The sequence below is a fragment of the Mycteria americana genome, chromosome 5, assembly GCF_035582795.1.
Source record: "Mycteria americana isolate JAX WOST 10 ecotype Jacksonville Zoo and Gardens chromosome 5, USCA_MyAme_1.0, whole genome shotgun sequence".
Lineage (NCBI taxonomy): Eukaryota > Metazoa > Chordata > Aves > Ciconiiformes > Ciconiidae > Mycteria > Mycteria americana.
In genome coordinates, this window is record NC_134369.1 from 33187081 (window position 1) to 33203591 (window position 16511).

The 16511-nt window shown below is 36.6% G+C and overlaps 1 protein-coding gene across 4 annotated transcripts in view; it reads right to left on the reverse strand.

Moving 5' to 3' along the window:
• Positions 1-9701: 9701 nt before the first annotated feature.
• Positions 9702-16511, reverse strand: part of UBR1 (ubiquitin protein ligase E3 component n-recognin 1) — a 75403-nt gene continuing 68593 nt past the window's right edge. For all 4 annotated transcript variants that reach the window (XM_075502823.1, XM_075502821.1, XM_075502822.1 and 1 more), the window contains exons 41-47: positions 15699-15832; positions 14337-14445; positions 12443-12499; positions 11870-11947; positions 11022-11192; positions 10719-10820; positions 9702-10227 (exon numbers count right to left, since the gene is read on the reverse strand). In XM_075502823.1, the coding sequence (XP_075358938.1) occupies positions 10086-10227; positions 10719-10820; positions 11022-11192; positions 11870-11947; positions 12443-12499; positions 14337-14445; positions 15699-15832 (793 nt within the window). In that variant the 3' untranslated portion in view covers positions 9702-10085. The remainder of the gene's footprint in view (positions 10228-10718; positions 10821-11021; positions 11193-11869; positions 11948-12442; positions 12500-14336; positions 14446-15698; positions 15833-16511) is intronic.

Sequence of the window (16511 nt, forward strand, 5' to 3'; positions counted from 1 at the left end):
GCAAGTCTTCAAAGAAATGACATCACAAGTGTAGCTTTGACATAATACGGTCTTACCAGATCTTTCACTGGTGAGGAAAAAAAAGGTAGGAAAACTAATAAGGCAATTAACAAACCACAGACTGGTGACAGCTCCAAAAATGCTGACGCTTCTTTGGCTGGATGTATTTTTACTCATTCTTGTGAAATCCCTGATTTTCAACACTGCACAAAACAAACTTTTGGAATTTTCCCCACTTTCTCTCCCTTGCTTACATACTTCCGTCATGGTCTGAATACGTCTGAATAATCATTATGCACAAGCAAATGTTCCAGATAGGATGGGTCTACATCAACTAACATACAGATTGGTCTACTATGTACCAACAAAGTTTGTCATTCCTGTCGTTACATCTATAGACATCCCAGCACCAGGGAAATCCCAAAAGAAATTATTACACTGGATAAAAAGATTCTTTAAAAAAAAAAGACAAAAACTGTGAAATGAAAACTCTGTTAGTCCAAGTTAGGATAGGGGAAATTTTAGCCCAATTATACATATATTGCAGCCCTTCTAAAAGAATCTACTAGCTAGGTGAAACCGAGTTGAAGGCAATGGAAGTTAGCATAGTGTATTTCAGTCCTTCCCCCCCCAAATAGTCTGAAGTATCTCTTCATTTTTCCCCCTCCATAGTTCAGGGAAAGCCAGCTGCCATACCTCCCTGAAAGTCAATGGGTACTGCTGAAAGGAGTTGTCTGCTCAAGAAAACTAACTGACAGCTCATGCCGGGATATTTAAAATTCCAAGTAGCATGTGGTAGCACAAGTTTAAAAACAAGCAAGTGCTTCCCATAAAACAAATACTGATGATCCCAGATGTTTAAAAGCTCCTAATTTCAAAAGTACTTACACAGATCCAGGGGCTGGAAGAGAAGGGATTATTTGGAACCAACGAAGGCAAAGATAGACTGACAGCTCTCCCGTCACGTTCCTCGTACAGCATTCAGGAACGTTGTCAATGCATGGAGTGAAAGCCTTCTACACCCAAGACACTTGTAGCTACAGGATGCCCTATGACTGTAATTCATCAGTAACAGTAAGCAAGAAAAACATGCGCATACAGAACAGAGGATAAAAGACCAAATAAAATATTTGACTCGTTACTGTTGTGAATAATACATTGCTCGAATATAACTTCGGACAGCTTGTGCATTCTTTGTGTATAATCAAGTAAAAGAAGTTCTATCACTGGGATATTCGCAGCAGAACTATTCCCGCTTTTGAAATGGTGCAAAAGTAACAGTAAAAATTCCTTTACCTGTCTATAACACTAGAATAAACTACAATTATATTGTAAGAATATATTGTAAATAAAGTGTGGATGCAAAAATCTGTACTGTAATTCAAGCAGGCTATATGCACGATCATAGTTTCAAATGCAATTGCTTCACTGCTTAAAATTTTAGGCCTATACTTAAGTATGTTAAAAATAAACAGGGACAGATGGGGTCTGTCTGCAGTAGTAGCCTGTAGCAGATGTTTTGCAAAAGGCACATAAGAGGCAAGACCATTAGAAAACAGTTCTTTCCCTGACAAAGCCTCCTAACTTCCAAGAAACAGCAGTTGGGGACTTGGTATGACAAAGAGGGTATTTGTATCACTGTGTTTTAATAAATCTCAGTCGACTTTTTTTTCTATGAATTTGCATAGTATTTTTTTAAACCCATTCATGTTTTTAGTATTTTTTTTAAACCCATTCATGTTTTTAGTATTTTTTTTAAACCCATTCATGTTTTTGATATCCAAAACACTTAAGACAATGAGCTTCAGATTTTAATTTCTCACAATTCAATTCTGCATTGTTTGAAAAACTGCTTCTCTTTGCTTGTTGACTTCCTGACAACTTAATCGAGTATCCCCTAATTCTTGCTGTAAGATGTCATCCTTATTTATTCCCTCCATGTCATTCCCAATTTTACAATCCTTTATTATAATCTCTCTTGGTCCTATCTTTCCAAGTTGAAGAAGTTGCTATTTAACCTTTTCTTCTATGGAAGTTGTTTCACACCTTTGATAATTTTCATGACTCTTCTCCCTTTATTATTTTTAAGTGAACAGCACTGTGCAGAGCTGAAGACAGCACGAACTAAATAGGTCTCCTGTCCTTTTCTTTCCCTAAGAATTCCTATCATTGCTTGCCCTTTTGACTGTTTCTGAGCATTGAGATAACATTTTCACAGAACTATCCATAAAAATACTAAGAAAGTCTTTGATATGAATATATCTGGGGGTGCTGGTTGACAGCAGGCTCAATACCAGTCAGCAGTGTGCCCTGGCAGCCAGGAGGGCAAACTGCCTGTCAAAAGAGCTGATCGTCCCACTGCATTCAGCGTTGGTGTGGCCTCACCTCGAGTACTGTGTGCAGTTCTGGGCCCCGCAATTTAAGACGGATGTGAAGGTCCTTGAATGCATCCAGAGGAGGGCAACAAAGCCGGTGACAGGGCTGGAAGGCATGTCCTATGAGGAGCAGCTAAGGACTTTGGGGTTGTCTAGCTTGGAGAAAAGGAGGCTGAGGGGGGACCTCATTGTTCCCTACAGCTTCCTGAGGAGGGGAAGTGGAGAGGGAGGTGCTGATCTCTTCTCCCTGGTATCCAGTGATAGGACGTGTGGGAATGGTTCAAAGCTGCGCCAGGGGAGGTTTAGACTGGACATCAGGAAGCATTTCTTTACCGAGAGGGTGGTCAAACACTGCAACAGGCTTCCTAGAGAGGTGGTCGATGCCCCAAGCCTGGCAGTGTTTAAGAGGCGTTTGGACAATGCCTTTAATTACATGCTGTAACTTGGTCAGCCCTGAACTGGTCAGGCAGTTGGACTAGACAATTGTTGTAGGTCCCTTTCAACTGAAATATTCTATGCTATTCTGTAGCTTTTGCATAGTTACATTAATTTTCATTTACCAAAATTGAATCTTCTGTTATTATTCAGCCACGAAGTTTCATAACAGCCTCCTGAAAACATTCAAAATAAGCTTTTTTACGGAATATCTTTGTGTCATTGGCAGAATTTGGCACTTTATAATTCCCTTTTTCAGATCACTTCTGAAAATGCTGAAAAAACCATGCAGATTGCTGTGGATCTTAGTTAAGCTCCTTCCATTGTGAAAATACACCATTTATTCTTTTACTTTGTTGCTGAACCGGATCTTCCTTTTTTATCTCATGACAACTTCTAATTCTACGAGTTAGCTGGAGGGCACTATTCAAAGTCTTTTGAAATCTACATTACTACTGATTGGCTCAACATCCTCATCATATTCATTAACTCCTTCAAAGAATTAAATTTGTAAGCTGAGACTTCCCTTTACAAGAACTATGTTAACTCTTCCCTTTGCACTGTATTTACCTATGTGTCTACTTCTATTCTTCATTTCAATCACTTTGTCCAGTGTGGAATTAAAATTAACTGGTGCATAATTCCTTCAACCATTTCCGAGAGGCAAAAATATTACTTCTGCATCGCAGTCTGTTGTGGTGTTGCAGAACACTGAGCACAACAGTGTCCTGAGCCTTAGCAGCAGCACTAAAATTAGCTGATACATACCGGAAAAGAAGGAACACAAAAAGTTGTAGTACCTTGAGAGGTTAAGGAGACAGACAGTCACGTACTGCAAATTAATCAGACTTTGCAACAGCATATGATTTTTAAAAAAGGCAATTTTTTTTTTCAGATGGGTATGCAAAGTGCCACATGCGTCAGTCAATAGCAATCACTTCAACACAATTTTAGTCCATCTACATTTGGAAAAACAGTTTGAGACTGCTCAATAACCAAAGGTGTAAGATAATAAAAATAACTCACAGAAAAACAGAAATTATTTCTGTAGATTTGTTTCATTAGGAAAAATTGAATCAAGAGGACTAAGAATATTCAAGTTTAAAAAAATAAAATGCTTTTAAAAAAGTGAGGAATGGTTCAGCGTGATGAAAATGGTTGTAAAACAGGAAATAAGAACATAATTTTTTTTTTTTTTTAAAAGAAGGAAATCTTACTCTGTATTTTAGGAAATATTTCCTAATGGCAAAACACATTTAACTGTAGAAGCAGACAAAACCTGACATTGCGCACCATTTAAAAAATCTCTCTAGGTCAACTATTTAGCTTGCAGAATTATAAGAGCTGTGAGCTTACTCTTTTGATAACTCTCTAGTCAAGGTCCCTGTATGATGGATTTGTCAAGAATCTGCTCTAAAAAACAGATTTGGAAGGAAAAGTGAACGAAAATGATCATCCAGCCTGAGCACCTCTGTAAAGACACAGAAGTTTCATGCAGTAGTTGCTGTAACACATTCGCATGAGGAGCAGAGGTGTAACTGTCTGGCTACGTATTTTCCGTGGCCCCCACACAGCTCATTTACTTTCATATGAAGAGAAGACATTTTACCATAGAAGACTAGTTAATATTTGGCAAGTTAACCTTTGTCTCTCAGCCAATGCCAAAAACTGCAGCAGTGGCGAGCGATGTGAAATTAACTGGGGATCAGCATACATTTCACAGGGAACAGTCTTGGCTATTTCCAGTAATTACTTAGTCATTAGATTGCCCATCTCTATCCCGTATAGGCAGAGTCACCATCGATATAGATATATTACAAAAAGATGACAGCTCATTTCACAGTAATCAGGATAAAATTTAAATAAACGCTTTCTTCTTTGCTTTGTACATAGTAGTTTCCTCAGAGGGTGGAGGTGCGCCCTCCATACCTAGCTTGCTTTACAGCACCTGTCACAATAGTTTGGGTTTCCTGCAGTATTTAACATTACAGCCACTGGGTCAAGAAAACAAACTCAGGTAGCAGCACAGACTCCAGCTTTAATTCTCCGTAATTTATAAAGACAAAGATGGCATTAGCAAGCCAAGCTTTTAAGCCAGAGCATCTGCTCAGATACAGAAATAAATACGATTTGGGGGACACTTCTTATCCTATTTGTTATTAATGCTTAATCCAGTCAGAATTAATAACAATACATTTGTGCAACGGCAACTTCCAGAGTAAGGAACTCACCTATGCATAAAACTATCTTTATGAAGTTCTCTGTAAAAAAAAAAAAAAAAAAGGAAACATTTTAATGTTCAGTTTCTGGTGAAGGCACTATGACAGCTCCTGTAGAAATTGCAATTATCATGTTCTTCTGTTAAAGCTTTCCGACTGCCGCTGAAAACACTTGCTCTACATTGATCATTAATAAGAAATATACAAATACAGCACATTTAGAGTTTAATTTGTATTTAAAAAAATGAACACAGCACATTTCCTTAGAAGCTAGAAACCTCCCTTCTGCAAACTGATTTTTTAAAATTGCATACAATCATAGTGTTCTCCACAACACCAGATTCACGATATTGAAAATCTTATAAATCACTTGGTACACACGTGCTTTGTATCAGTTTCCCACTATGGGAGCGCTTTAGGCTCTACATGCCGTACTCTAGTTTAGCAAAGAACCATAAAGGGGTGAAGCTCATGGAACACAGGTGGAGTCCCTATTTATGAGGAGACCATCACTTAAATGGATGATCTTGTCCTGCTCCTGTATGACAACTAACTGGGGCAGACTGCCTGGAGTATGTAAATCAAATTGCTCAATGAAGTTCTGTATAAGTCTGAATTGGGAAAATAAATATTCCTAGATCATCTGCAGTATCACGAGATTGAGATGCATTGGTTTTGCCACTTTTAGTAAAGGTCAGCATGATTCATGGAAAGAAAAATGGCATGGAAGAAGACTGGAGGCTTTTTGTCAGCTAGAGTGGATTATTCCTCAGGCTACCATGGTATGTTTAGGATAGCCTTCAAGCAGAAACTCTGATACATTCGGATGACCTCTCTCCAAGCACTAGACTGTATCTTAATACTTGTACCCAAAGAGGCCAATATTGCATTTCAGGCACTATTAAGAGGAAGGAGCCGTAAGGTTCTGCAGTCTGCTGAAAAAGACTAACAACAGGTCTTCACAAATATAGCAAGGACTGGAAATGATCATGAAATCTGGTCGCCACTACCCGCTTCACAACATTTCGTTGAGGCTCATTCACTCAAGCACGAAGCCTAGAAACCTCCTAAAATTAAGTCTGATGGATTCTAAGTTGTTTGACAGCCTTTAATTAAACAGCACAAAACTATACTCCTTTTTTTGACACTGATCTCAAACAGAAATAAAAAGAAAACTCAGGTCCAGTTTTAACGTTTCATGTTTAACTTTATACCTGGTCTCCTCTTACTCACCATTACACAAAATAATGTATATCATCCCCTTTGAATTTCAGCTCGCTCCCCTTCAACGCACATTTCCTTTACACAGCTTCTCTTTCATGTACACTTTCGACCATACCGAAAGTAAGTTTAGAGAAACGTAGCTAGGATTAGAAATAACTGGGTTTGAGAGATTTGTGTAGCAGTGGATTTTAATTATTATCTGTTTGTTTTCTGTATCACTTTCTGTTGTTTTCTGTTGTATTTCTGAAACAACTTGCATTTTTTAAGAAAGTCTCTTTGAAGATGTTGTAAATAGGTTAAAAGAATCTAAGTAATAAACTTAGATGTTTTATCACGCATCTGACTGGTTTACAATGGAGATTATTCAAGGATATTGTCTAGAAAATAAAGTGGATTTCAACTATAAAGCAAAGCATATGATGGCCAAAATCCTCCTCCAAATCCCAAATCCGAAATTTTGTACATTTGCACCTTGAGATTCTTACTACGCAAGAAATGGTGCTGTAGCTTTTTTCCTTTTTTTCCTCCTAATGAATGGGCTTCTTGTTCTAACGTTCTTCACAACATTTTTGCTAGTAGACTTTAAGCTACCTACCTTTATGTTTTACCTTTTCAGGAATTGGTTCTTAAAAAACATTTGCTTTACTAAGAATAAGCATAGAGGGCAACACCATTAACACCCAAACTCTGTAAGCTTAATGGTGCCCGAAGCTACAACAAAGCCGTGAGAAAGCGATGAGAGCCAGCAGCTTGTAACATAAAAAGGGGTAAGAAGTACTGGCCATTTCTATGTAATAGATTTCTTGGCTGTTTGCCTGGCTCTAATAAAACACTTTTTTTTTTTTTAAATATGTATCACACAGCACAGTAGACCAACACCACAAACTTTCCCTTTCTAGAGGTTAAGTATCTGACAGACAGTACAGCCAGTTCTTCTCTGAGAAGCTACAAAACCAGAATCACTCAGCTAATCAGTCTGCGGACATCTAAATATTAAATTCTGTACTTAAGACTTGTTTTACAAATTGAGGTAGACACTGCAGGAATTTGCAGCTGTAAAATACTAGGAGAAGTTTCAAGTGCAATATTTCTTTAAATAAGAAAAAGCATGCCACCATTATTAACTGGTACAATGATGATACAGACTACAGGGATAACTGGTATTGTTTACAACCATTTACTAGCTCTTCCCCTTTTCCATACTGACAGATGCTGCTAAAATACTCTTGTAAAATGCACTGTGAAGTGTCAAAGCGCCTCCAAATAAAAATTGAATAATCTATGAGAAGTTACTTTATTTCCTTTTTTTAAATATACATATACAAGATATTTTATTTCAAAAGCACAAGAACATTATACAAGTTTCAAATTTACATTTTTGCAATTAAAGATACCAATATGTGCATTATCAAATAACTTCTTCTGTCAGTTTGGATGGAACAGAAATCAGTGGCATAAGCGTCTTGCGATCACTAAATACAGATTATACTCACAGTGAACAAAACTGCATAGTAATCTATGAAATGAAAGATGACCACGCTAGTCAGTGACGGATATGGGAGCCCATTTGCTAAATTAGTATGTGCAAACGTACAGAAAGATGCAACTTTCCTCTCCCACTTCTTCAGCTACAGAGAGATTTCTAGAGCTTTAAACATGAGCTCACCTGCTCAGACCAGCTCCTGTCCTTATATACTACAGTTCAGACAGAAAACAAAATAAAGTGATCTCACTGCATATTTGATAACGGAATTTTTGTATCAGTGAAGTACAAGGTAACTGAAAGTTTCTGATAAATGAATAGGTAAATATCAGAGGGAAACAGTAAGTGAATACAGTTTTGGTATCAATGAGGCATACATTTGCTAGTCTTAATCCAATATTTTTGTTGGTAAGAAGTGTTTTGATGACCTTAGAAATCGCCAGTGCATGCAAGCTTTCGTGACAACTGTTCTTCTAAATTCCGTGTGCGTCTCAAATACATTTTAGAGAAGACTAACAGAATTACTGTTTGTCTTTAAAGAGTTTCATATTCAGGTTTTAAATCTGAAAGAATCAAATAAGGAGAGTGGTCTTAATTGCAAGAAACAGAATACCTGAAAAATATACCAAAGCCAACTATTTATATCACCAGGGAAGGATTATAGCAAAAGTTATAAAAAAGTATTTGAAATCAGAACAATATTTGAATTCATTGGTATTCCATTTTTAGATGAGTTACGGTGCTGTTCAGTGCACTCATACGTACTCTAAAAAACTTTGAAGAACTACGAGAACAATGATATTTAAATCTAAATCATTATTTGTGATTCTACTATCTCTCATACAATCAATAGCAAAAAAAAAGAAACCATACAAAAACACACTCTCAGACATTAATTTGAAAACCTCCCCTTGCAAGCCTTATTAAAATGACACAAAAGAATCCAAATAGCGAAGGGGCAGGGAAATTTAGAGTACTGACAACTTCAAACTTTCACAAAGAAATGGAATTCCTGGGAAAGCATTTTTACCCATCACGTTACAAATTCTCTCACGTATATTATGGTTGAAATTCAGAAAACAGAACAACAAACATTTAGAACTGAAGCACAATCGCGTATCATTGAGAGAAAGTTCAATCACAATGTGCTATTAACTACTGAAGGGCAGAGAGACAGACTTAGCCACCTTTTTTTCCCTTTTCTGCTCTAACTGGCACTGAACAGCTGAACATGCCCCCCAAAACACACGATTTCATGTATGTAGGCAGGGCTCCAAACAATAGTGACAGAGGATGAGGAATGGAAAATCCCTCAAATATGGGCAAACAAACTTATTTCTGATTCTAAGACTTGCTGCTTATGGGCCTTGATTTTAGTCCAGTGATAGCTTTGAAGGTCTTCTACTTTACTGAAGTCTCTGGCTCTTGTATAACTTGCAAAGCTACACTACAACTATCTAACAGTATTTTCACGTTTGGTTCTCGGGGAAAATCTCAGAAGACAAACTGTAAAAGTAAAACTAACGACAACCTAGCCAAATGGTGTAGCCCTAGACCTCTTAGGATATACAACATTAATAGGGGACAAATTCATTAGATAAAGTGCAGTTCTGGCAACGCAAAAAGCACAGACTTTATTTTCTGATGCAACAAGCAAGATGGTAATTCCCCCATGCACTTTCTATCCCACAATTCTTCTTTAAAGTGTTCATTAGTGAAAACTCTTCATTAAATCCCAGGATATAGCTGAATGCAGGCTTTTTCTGTACAACTTAATGTTTGCTGTTCCTGTTGCTTCAGACTACTAAAGGCCTGGCACCACTTCCACTCCAATATTATGCCACAGATGTTGACCTATTTAAAAGCTTCACTAAGCTTGGGAAAAGAACCCAGGAAGAAAGTAAAGGAGGCTTTTCCATAGCAACACCATTTAGGTATATTCTCAAGGCATGGAAGAGACAGAAATGTGGTATATGCCCTGAAGCACAGCATTTGGGAAGCTGTCCTTGTCAAAACGTGTGAAACAATTACAACTTCTCAAAAAAGTAGAAATATTTCTGGACCTGAATGTTCAGTAATAATTATATAATGTAGGTTGGGTTTTGGTGTTTGGTTGTTTTTTTTTTTGTTTTTTTTTTTTTTTTTGGGGGGGGGTAAAGAAAAAAGAACAAAACATTTGACACAAGATTCTGTTTCAATGTATCAGTAATACATCCAACTTAAGAGAATCCATCAATTGTGTCTGAACTACAGAATCCACTTGAGAGTAGATTATTTACTGCCACCCTCCTTTCCTTTTCCAAAGCACTGCCAAAGGTAAGAGTTTTCACTAAAAACAAATCAAGAGACTCAGAGCAGTTGCCAGTTGAATCCAAAGAAGATCTGATTCGTTTCTTGGCTCCTGGCAATCTCCTCTATGATGCAGTGTTGCTGCCATAGCAGATGGAGCTTCCGGTAACGCTCCCGACATAAGTGCAGAGGATTGCCTCTTCTTCATAGAAGAAAAAAGAAGAATACCCAATAAGCATATCAGAATAGCAACTGACAAACTGTTCCATTAATAGTCTAGCATTAACAGTCTTAACGATAGCCAGAAAATATTAAATACTTGTATGAACACAAATTCCAACAAATCTATTGGAAATGAAGAAAATTCTACATGTGACAAGCAACAACTGCCATTTCCAAGATGACATTTCAGCAATGGCAGTTGTTGCACATTTCTGAGGAAAAGCATACAAAGTATTCTTGAGAAAAATAAGAGAGTTTAACAGTACCGGAAAAGGGTATTTTTCCATTATGAATGGCCGATTCATGACTGGAAACTGTCATTAGGAATTTGAAGTTAAGCAAGTTCACCAGGCCAAGATACATATTACAGTGCTATACATGCTAGCAGGAAGAACATGTCTAATGGGTATAAGAAAGAGAGAGATACCAAAATGCAAATGTAGAAAGAAAGTCAGTCAAACATTTACTTACTTCAGACCTGGATCTGTTTCTCCATATTCATCCAAATAGGGAGCAGGATATAAGCAGCCCCTGGTTTTACCTTCAATGAGGACAACTTTGCATTCCCTGATTCTTAAGGAAAAAATAGCTACATTTAAAATACACGACAACTCCCAGCAGGTTCTTAACTTTTTGGTGAGCTATATTTTAGGTCAAAGCAATGTTTCTTCATCTTAGACAAAAAGAATCAAGTGCTTTGACAATGTTTTGAATTTTGACCTTCAAGTATTTCCCTTTACTCTTTAACACATTAAATTCTGGCTAGCTACTTACTTGAGAAACATACAGACTCCAGCTCCACATTGAAGAGCATGAGAAGTACAGGCTCCCAACTCCTCCCCATTCACTAGTTCCTGACAGCAAGTATTCTGGGAACACAACATAGCCCCACAGAATAAACACAACACTGGATGTTTTTGTTCATCATCAGAAGACCGTGGACATCTAGAAGAAGTGTAACCAGAACGTTACAGCAGGAATTAAAACTTTAAGAGAAATGTTAACTATAGATAATATTCCTTAAAAAAACCAAAAAAACCCCAAACAAACAAAAAAACCCCACCAAAAAACCACCCAAAAAAACCCAACCCACAAACACACACAAACCTAAGACATACTATGTCATAATCACATTTCATATATCTGCCTCCTTTGGCTATGTTTTTACATTGCTTGAAATATTTTATCTGCAAGATATCTGCTTTGAGCAGGAGGTTGGACTAGATGATCTGCTGACATCCCTTCTAACCTAAATTATCCTATGATTCACTCTTCCTGGCATAAAACAGTGACAACCTTCTGGGCTTGTTGTGTCCAGTGCAAAAATAATTTTCAGGCTTATGGCCAAACCAAATGCTCATTGCACTGGTGAAAAATGACCAGCAGATTAAGCTATAATAATTTTATATGCTATCCTATCAAACACGAGTGACTTCATTTAGTAAGCTGTTGTATTTCAGATTTAAAATGAACATGTGCTAGTATTGGCCAGTATAACAATAACAGTGCTTTCACTTCTGCAAAATAATTTCTGTACATAGTTTTAACACCAGTTACAGTAACTGCAAGAATATAAAAGTGACAAAACACCTAGGAAGACAACTAAATATGTCACATCTTACCTAAACTGAGAGGCTTGGTTCAGAAGGCAGCTATAGTCTTCAGGAAGCTCTATTAAACTATTTCTTTTCCTAGGATACCTGGGTAAGTGAAAAAGAACTATTATTCTCGTAATAAAGATTGCAGCAAAGAACAGAATGGATAGCTATAAACTCCTGCTAAGCTTTTGGTCCTTTCTGCAAAATTCTGCAGTTCTAGAGCAGTTCTTCAGTCCTAGAAACCCAAGTGAGAGGCTCCACATGGGAGCTTCAGCATTTCTATATTCCAGCAAAGGCGATGAAATTAAATTTCATATGTAACCTACGTGTATGAAGACATTTCACATTTCAGTGAGCTTTTGGTTTTTTCCTAGAGTAAGCTAGATAACTCGTCTAACAAAGTTGTGCATTCTCAATGAAGAGTCACTGCATGAGGAATAATACACAACCATTTAAAGAGAAATGTACTTTGGGTAGTAGAGCAGGAGGAAGAAAATACAAGCACTCTAACTTGCCCACAACAAGCACTTCATCCTTTCAACAGTTTTAAGTCAAAAACAGAAGAAAAAGCAACAATAACAACAAAAACAAACTTACCTTATTGCAATGCTTTTCCCCTTCAGACAACTTAACACCACCGGGTCAGCACACCACCTGTTTCAAACAAACAGTCTTTGATAATAATATACATTTAGGATCACTAAACTAAACCAGTAAGCAGTAAGCAAACACGGAGCACGGATAAAGCATTGATAGTTCTAGCTAAACCTTCACAAGGAGAAACAGCTATTCTTTACAGTTTTGTTTCAGGAAAAGAATTTAAGTTTGTATACAGGAGAAGAACCTATGTGAAAACCAACAACGCTTAAAATTATCAACATGCACGTTAAAACAGAGTTCACAGTTTAAAAAATGCAAGCAGTCTTCAGGCATATTCAAATTCTCAAGTGGGCTACAATACCCAGCTCATTTTGGAATATATCTGCTGAAAGCCACAGTGTAAGATCATACACTCTACTACAAAAATATTTATTGCTTTTATTTAATAACCATCACCCAATGGTTATTTTACAATGCTTTATTGCATGTTGTATGCTTGCTTAGAATGGCCAAATGTGTCTACCAAAACAATGGTAGATATTGGCAAGTTACTAAAGAGATGAATTGGTATGTCTAAGATATCTTTTAAGTTATTTCTACAAAAAGGAGGAGAAGAGACAACTGTAGCAGATGGTCGATCTAGTAAGCTTCATTTAACACATTTCTCAACAATCAAATTTAGTCTTCTGAAATAAGATTCTTTCAAAAAACATATGGGAACTTGCATGATGATTTGACAACTGTTACTATTACATTAAATATGTAGCCTCCTACTTGAAACCTCAGTTTTTGACTGGGAGGACTACGATGTATTTGTTAGCCCTGCCTCTAGTGATTATTTTCTAATGTTCACAAGCACCTATCCTCTGTCCTCTGTGTTCTCTTATAAGCACAGTTATGTCTTTCAGCAAAGATGTAGGAACGTATAAGACAAACTTATTTAATAATGCACTTGTGAAAATGCTATTAATTTATAAGTAATTATATATACTACAAATGCAATTCATTATAGTAAAATTGTATGTAGGGAATTGTTTAGGTCAGCTATATGGACTGTATGTTGGAGTCAACAGCTCAAAATGTCCCTAAATTGAAGGAACCTAGACAACAAAACAGAACAGAGGTTAAAAACAAAACAAAACAAAAAAAACCAACACAAAACAAAAAAACACCACAGAAAAAGCTGGGTGAGCCAGAGAATTCTGCCAAGAACCAGGAATAATAATTAATGCAACCAAGTGCTGAAACAGTCACATTAAATACATGGAGACATGCTCCAACACAATATAGCAGGATTATTTTGAGACTTGGGGCATGGGGTGTCTGTTTATTTTAACTTGTGTTTTTGAATGGAGAATTTTACCAATTATTTCTTCACTGCTAGATTGCAATGTACATAATACTCAAATGGTACCTTTTAACCACTAAGCTAACTTCAACATTCATCAGTCTATTCTGGAAATCCAGAGAAGAAATAGTACAGAGCTTCACCCTGCCAGCTACATAATTTTCCATATTCTCATTTTATAGCTTGTGTAATCAGCACTTTTACTGTAGACAGATTAAAAATAGGCCAAGGAACAGTAAGTGGCATACCATGCAAGCAAAGGTTTATGATAACTTCTTTCTGCATGAACGATTTCATTTAGGTCTGCAAGCACTAGTGCCTTAAACTGTAATTGTTTAAAGTTTGTTTTACCATAAAATATAGAATGTTTTATGTTTTATGTTTTGAAGTGCTTTAAGAGATTCAGTATACCTAAACATTTGTTTGATGTGCACAGAACTCTAGTATGAATTTGAGCTCGATCATTCAGTAACAAGTTTGATCCAGAATTCCCACAGGGCCATCACAACAGAAAAACATGGCCTGTCCAGTCCCAATTTGTACCTTTGAAGCAGTGGATTTACTGTGTCCCAATATTCCTGGAAGAGCAGGAACAAATTGGTAGGTAGACAGAGGTAACTACAAAGTGCCTTGAATTGCCCTTCTTCAGAAACTGCCAAAGAAAAAGATGACGAGCAACTGTTAAACTGTTTCAGCACTGCTGAATAATTCACTCAACACTGGAAATCTCCTGATCCCTTTTCCATTGAATAACATGTATCTTACAGCTTCAGCATAGCTCCTAGCTAGTACAATTGGATGTAATTCCACTGACTTAAATCAGAGCTATAATAATTTGCATTAGCTGAGGATGTGCTTTAGGTTTAACAAATTTGACATATATTAAGTAATTTTTAAGTCATGCATAAGTCACTGTAATAACAGAATTCCTTGCTTAAATTCCATTTCACTGCATAATATGTAACATATGTTAGTGCAGCATATTTCTGTACTTACCAGATTTTACGTTTTCACTATCCTTTTGGCCTGCAATGATATTAAATTTTGCTATGATAAAGTCAGTGCTAAAATATCACATAAAGTTGGGCTAATTTAATAGTTTCCTCGGTGGTCATTTATTGGCTCTGCTACAGAAAATGGCATTGCTGATTCACCAGGAAGACTCCTCCCTATAGAATTAAAGTTCCAGACTAATAGTAAGGACAATAGCATATCCCAAAGCACAGAGATTTTGACTTGTATATCCTAATCAAATTCAAACTTAGTTCACAGTTTATATAAATTAATTTAAGATGCTACATTTTGTCTCAGTTGTTCATAGCAATTTTGGTCCTCCTTTCCAAATAGCTGAAAATTCTGTGCTTCACTGCATTTTGACAAAAGACAAAATCTTTATTTTTGGGTTTAGTATCTGTAATGCATTAAGATCCTTTAAGGAAGAGGTTTAAGTTTTATAATGTGCTTTATTTCTTCTTGGCTCTGTTTTGCTGAATCCCTATGTCTTTAGTATTTACCAACATTAGCAACTGCACAAAAAGATTTGGTTTTTTTTTTTAAAAAAAATATATATACTCCAGGCTATTTCTCAGGTGATGTAATCTAAGCCCCTAGAATTATCCTTAAATCACAGAATCTTTGTATCCACAAATACTTACTATCAGTACATCACTGATAATTCACATATTTGCACATACTCAGAAGTAACTCTCTTCCATGCAAAGAAGGCCGAGACAACCCGACTTCTCATGCCTGCCCCTCCCTATACAGATTAGTATTTCCTTTTCTTTCCAAGTCTTACTTTAATGTATTAACTATTAAGTTACTGTGAACATTTAAAAATTCCATTCTTCCAAGTAAACAGTAAACAAAGTCAATATCTAGATACATTTGCTTTCTCATATTTACCTTGTAGTAGTTCATCAGGTGGAGAAATTCCCAGCAAATAATGAAAAAATAAAGCAGCACAACGAAGGTAAGGCATGATGCCTTTTTTAACACAATCCCACACAAGCCAGCCTGGAATATCCTGACTAAAGCAACTGTAATACACAAATGAGAAATAGCTGCAGTAGTTCACAGTGCAAATCCTTCTAGCACTTTCACATTTTGGCTAGCATTGGTAGAATGGCAGCTGTGTAGAAGCAACACTGATGTACCCCAAATTCTGTGAAACACAGCCACCAGCACCTAACTTCTGACTTCCGCTTTGCCTAAGGAATGAGTACTGAGTTTATGCAGAACACTTACATTAAGCCTTCAAATTATCTCAACTTATATTTTCCAGAATTATAAAAAATAAATAGCCATTACATAGCTGTCCATCTCCAGGTAACTCAAGATAACCTGATTTAAACTATGCAATACAGCATCACACATAGGGCAATTGGTTCTTACACTGGTGGGTTTTTATTACCGAAAGCCAGCAATTTTTTGAAATGGTGAAAGTTTTTAATTCATTTGGGTGTTTTGAATGCAATTCAAAAAATGAGAAAAAAAACCCCAACCAAATACTATTCAGGAACAACAAAACCAACAGAATTAAAAAATGAATACCTCATACTTCATTATGGAAGTCACAACAGTAACACTCAGATTGTTTAAAATAAAGCTATGCTAATCCCATTTTTGACAAAAAATACTGGAGTGATACTCATCTCAATAATGATTCTTGTAGTTCGTGCAAGATGAGCATTTAGTCTAAATTTCATAGTAAATTAA